The 5,079-nt window shown below is 30.4% G+C and overlaps 1 protein-coding gene across 1 annotated transcript; it reads right to left on the bottom strand.

The window, feature by feature from the left end:
* Nucleotides 1-2,794: 2,794 nt before the first annotated feature.
* On the bottom strand, nucleotides 2,795-4,149 carry LOC131596847 (scopoletin 8-hydroxylase-like). Its single transcript, XM_058869584.1, has 3 exons — nucleotides 3,604-4,149; nucleotides 3,248-3,527; nucleotides 2,795-3,079 (listed from the first exon to the last, which is right to left on the bottom strand). The coding sequence occupies exons 1-3, from the start codon at nucleotides 4,092-4,094 to the stop codon at nucleotides 2,795-2,797; spliced, it is 1,056 nt and encodes a 351-aa protein (XP_058725567.1). The 5' UTR covers nucleotides 4,095-4,149.
* Nucleotides 4,150-5,079: the final 930 nt, after the last annotated feature.

The following is a 5,079-nucleotide window of genomic DNA, read 5'->3' on the forward strand; positions in this document are numbered from 1 at the left end:
TAGAAAGTCGATCGATTCGAAGACGAGATGAAATAGATATTCACCCATCATTTATCGGTTAAAGGGAGAAAACTAGAGTTTGTAAATTAGACTTATGTATAATTAATTTAATCTAATGTTATTAGAAAAATAAAATGATACATGTCTTTTATGTATTTTTAAATTGTTTGATATTGTTTATATTTTTTTTATAATGATTAATTAAAAATAGATAAGCTAATGAAATAAACAAATCCTATTTTGGTGTTGTTTTTTTTTTTTTGTAATATTTTGGTTTATCTATTTTACAAGATTAATTAAATTAATTACTAAAACTAATTAAATAAGCTAACTAAGATCATTTGAATTTCTAACGCAATATCCTAAAAATTAGACTATACTAACTAATATAAAAAAAGAAAAACCCTATGCTATAATTTTTCAATCAAAATCTAATAGTTAGTAGAAAAACAGAAAGTAAAACATAAAGCAAAAAAACATGGTCCTCACTCCTAAAATTGATCTAAGAATTTTGAATTTTCAACCTTCACACACCCAATAGCATTTTGAAACTTGTTATTGACCATTAAAAATAGAAAACTAAATAATAAAACAAGCAACATATATCTACACAAAACAACCGTATGGTCTCCACCACATATTTATCTCTGCTTCTTCAGATGACAATTACAGAGAAACAGAACAAAGTCTACCTATTTCAAGATCTACCATAAAAGAATAGCATATAATTTTACAGAAAACTCACGGAAAGGGCGCCGCTGGAACAGAGCAAATAAAGGATCCGTGGTGGTGGCAGTTCGGGTAGCGCCGTTGGACGTTAATTTCACGGCTATTACGGCGGTGATACCGGCTGAATTTAGTTGCGATGTGTGGTGTTCATGACGTCTATGTCGTCGGAGATTGACGGTTTCAGTCACGCCGGCCTGTGGGAGATTGAGTTCCGAGTAAAGCTTCAAAGTTTCAATGTGAAACTTCAAAGATTCGATCGTAAGCAGAACTATGGATTGCTGTAACTTTTGTTCGGTCTCCCCTTTTTTCGGTCCCCCCTTCTGTATATTTTATGTCTCGTTTTATAGTGTCTTTAGGTTTAGTTGAATTAGGAAACATTCTTTAAGTCTTAGTTATTACAAATGAAAGAAAATCAAATTGTTTTAGAGTTTTGATTTGCAGAATCAAGGTTTCAAAGTGTTTACGATTTGGTTCTGATTAAAGATTTGATTTTGTGCAATTTTTGGATTTGATTTGGTTTTAATTTAATTAAAGCTTGTAACTGTTGTACTTTAAATGAATGATTCTTTTCCTTTTTTTGAATATTTGATTCAATTTGTGTTTATTGATTCACATGTTTTTTAGATTTGGGAAAGAAAGTTAGAGTTTGAGTAAGGTTGAAGGTGGTCGGCGGCCATGAGAAAGATGAAGAGAGTTAAACCCTAATTTTGACCTAGTCAAATATTCCTCTAAAAAATAAAAATAAAGAGTAATTTTTCCTAATAGATTAAGAGCTTAAAGGCAGTGCAATGCCAGTGTAAAATATTTTACACAGTCAGTGCATCACAACTCTTAAAAACAAATACTTTTTTATATAATTTAAAGAAAAAGTTAAACTTTTACAAAAACTAACGATTATGATTTCACCGAAAGTGTAAAACTGTTTTACATCGTCGGTGTATTTCCATTAAATCCATAGATTAATATATACGTTAAAAAAAACTTTCTTTTTTAAAAAAACCATCAGCAACTAATGATGATGTAAATAATATAATATTTACAAAATTAATTATTTTAATAAATTAGTTTAATTAAGGAACTAATATTATCATTCATAATATAATGATATTTATAAGAACCAAAATACTATACTAAATAATAAGATGATTTTAATACTATAAATTAATTTTGTTGGCATGGTCTAATTAAAGAAAATAGTATATATTTTTTTCCGAAAATACATACCATAGTCCAAACTCCAAAGTGGTTATTTAAACTTTACTACTTAGATTTTTAGTCAATTATAATTATAATATAAGAATACACATTAAGTTCTAATGGACCTAAAGTTCAAATGAACTTAACATGATTTTCTAAAAGAAAAAATGCACCCCACTTATAGGATTAAATGGTTTTAAGGATGGGCTTAGCAATTTAAATGTTAAGTCCACTAGACACCCCCTTTTAGAATAAATTTAAATAATTAAAAAAATAAAGAGCTATATATAAATATATAAAAATAACTTAGTGATATGAATAATTGGACGTTTAAAATGAAAGGGTAAATTTTGGGGTATGACAGCTGCCCCTATTTAATTACTCTTCGATCGAAGGATGCGAGAGGGCGCAGTTATCGCACATTCAGATTGGAGGGTAATTAAATAATGGAAGACCCCAAAATTTGACCAGTAAATAGGCATAGATGACGCGGTTAACTTATCCATACCAAAGGTTTGTGAATTGACATATTCGTTTCGTTATAAGATTGACAATCATAACCACGAGATATGTTTGTCACATGTTTCACTCCTTCATTTTAACTTATGAGGTAAGGAGTACGAATGTCGACCCTATATTTATAATAGAGCTGAGAATGTTTAACGAAGATTCTGCATTCTTACCGCGACCTAGTGGGCAAGGAACGTGGTTCCGAACTCCGTTTGAGATCCGTTCAATAGAGTTGGGGAAACATGAAGAATTAACTTGCTAAATCCTAGAGACTGACATAGCAAGTGCTCAATGATGGGTATGTTTAGTTGCATGTTGTGTATGTTTTGTTTTATCCTGTTTAACCTGTGAATAGGTTTTAGCCTTTGAATAGGCGCTCTAACCTGTGAATAGGCGTTTTACCTATGAATAGGCGTTTTATCCTGTTTTTTCCATCATGAGAACTCCTGAAGTAGTTGTCCATATAATCCTTCCACAGGACATCTCTATAACCAGCGAATCCATCTTTCTTCACCAATTCTGGAAATGGGCCAATCCTCTCAGTAAGCATAGGAAGACTGAACATTGGAACGGATACTCTTGATTGTGTGGAAGTTGTCAGTACTCTATGTTCAGCACTTTTATATTTTCCATTGCTAAGTACCTTCAAGTAAAATACAAAAGGATTATTAGTTATGATGCAAAGTACATTAGTACAATTTTAAGATTTTAACTATGTCGTATTTTTTAATTTAAAGATATATCAAACCTCTAAAGCATCACCAACATTGATGACTAAAGCTTCCTGGATTGGAGGAATTTCAAGTCACACTTCTTTTTCATCATTACTCCCATCTTCTGATTTAACATGCAATCCACCAATTCCATCTTGAAGAAGAATTGTGATAGTTCCTGAGTCTGAGTGACGCACTGTACCGGCGGTGAGTTCTGGATTTGGACATGCTGGATAGTAGTTCATGTTAACCATCTTCATACCAATAAGACTCTCCATTTTTGACTCATCTAGTTTCACTCCAAGTTTATCAATTAATATTTTTAGTAAGTCTCTCGCTATATTGGATGATAACTTCAAATATTCAAATGCAACTTCCCTGCAAATTGAGAGAAATAAATAATTCAACAAAACCTATAATGTCTATTATGTATGCTATATTAGATTGGACTTACTTGCATATATTAGGCCAATGTTGAAGAGCATCTTCATCACAACTATAAACCATATTGATATAATCTTTCCATTCCAACACTTTTTCTAACTCAGGTACAAAGCTAGTTTTATATCTCGTATTACTCGCACTATTGCGGTAAATAACTTTCTCCTCTGGTGGCAAGTTGAAGAAAGAGTGTGCTGAATCTTTAAGTGATTCCAACAACTCGGGAGGAACACAATGATTCACTACTTGAAAGAATCCAAGTGTCTCAGCAGCTCTAACAATTTCATCCACCACTTTTTCATGTTCTGGCCCATTGAGTTTTGATAAATCAATAGGTTGAATTTCACATGGTTTTGAGTTTAGTTTGTTGATTCTGTTGTTTATGGGTTGTATGTATATTTTTGGAACATCTGATAAACCTGAGTCAACTAAACCTTTGATCCCATTTCCATCTCTTACAACAAAGTTGTACAATGAATCTGAGGAGTTGGAAATTTGTGCCATGAAAGTGTGCAATTTTTTATGCTTGGATTAAGAGGAAATTGTTGTGAAAGAAGGAAACTTATTAACGAATGTAACATGAGTGATATGCTTTTATAAGTCTTCGTAAGTGAAAAATAATACACATAAGGAGTTCAACCACGGTTAAAAAGTAAGAAAAAAAACGGTTTAAAAATATATTGACATAAGAACTAATACGACTTGATTAAATTTAGAAAAAAATTAAATAGATACTATTTTTTATTTATGAATTTATTTGACCTCTCCATTTTTTGTGAGGAACTAAAATACTAAAATAGTTCTTTACCTTAAAATAAAAGAACAAAGCACAAAAAGTAAAAGAAAATTACACAAAATTCAAACACAAAAATTTGTATTGATAATATCAAAAAATGATATATTTGTAAAGACTAATCACATAATTAAACCTTAAGTAATTAATCTTTCAAATGAAAAATATTCATTTGAATTCTTTCATAGTAGCTATCATTCTTCGTACCTTTCTATGTCTCGATACTATCTCATCTTCTCTTCACCAATAAAAGAATTAGATTTTCTTTCTCCCCAAATTACTATGGCCAAATATACGACATCCTCATCCACTCTCATTTTCCAATATTATTTTTTGTTTTTGTTTGTTGCACCATTCTCATTCCCCAATATTGTTTTTTATTTTTGTTTGTTGCACCATTCTTATTTCCCAATATTATTTTTTTGTTTTTGTTTGTTTTACCATTCTGATTTTCCAATACTATTTTTTATTTTTGTTTGTAGGACCATTCTTATTTACCAATATTATTTTTTGTTTTCGTTTGTAGGACCATTCTCATTTACCAATATTATTTTTTGTTTTTGTTTGTTGCACCATTCTCATTCCCCAATATTGTTTTTTGATTTTGTTTGTTTCACCATTCTTATTTCCCAATATTATTTTTTTGTTTTTGTTTGTTTCACCATTCTCATTTTCCAATATTATTTTTTATTTTTG

This window comes from Vicia villosa, linkage group LG4 (genome assembly GCF_029867415.1).
Source record: "Vicia villosa cultivar HV-30 ecotype Madison, WI linkage group LG4, Vvil1.0, whole genome shotgun sequence".
NCBI classification, from domain to species: domain Eukaryota; kingdom Viridiplantae; phylum Streptophyta; class Magnoliopsida; order Fabales; family Fabaceae; genus Vicia; species Vicia villosa.

What these genes read in the sequence shown, in the direction of transcription:
- LOC131596847 (XM_058869584.1), bottom strand. Translation starts at nt 4,094, where the DNA reads ATGGCACAAATTTCCAACTCCTCAGATTCATTGTACAACTTTGTTGTA. An exon ending in CATTGGCCTAATATATGCAA is followed by an intron (nt 3,528 to 3,603) that starts GTAAGTCCAATC and finishes CTCAATTTGCAG; the next exon opens with GGAAGTTGCATTTGAATATT. An exon ending in GGAGTAATGATGAAAAAGAA is followed by an intron (nt 3,080 to 3,247) that starts GTGTGACTTGAA and finishes TTTTACTTGAAG; the next exon opens with GTACTTAGCAATGGAAAATA.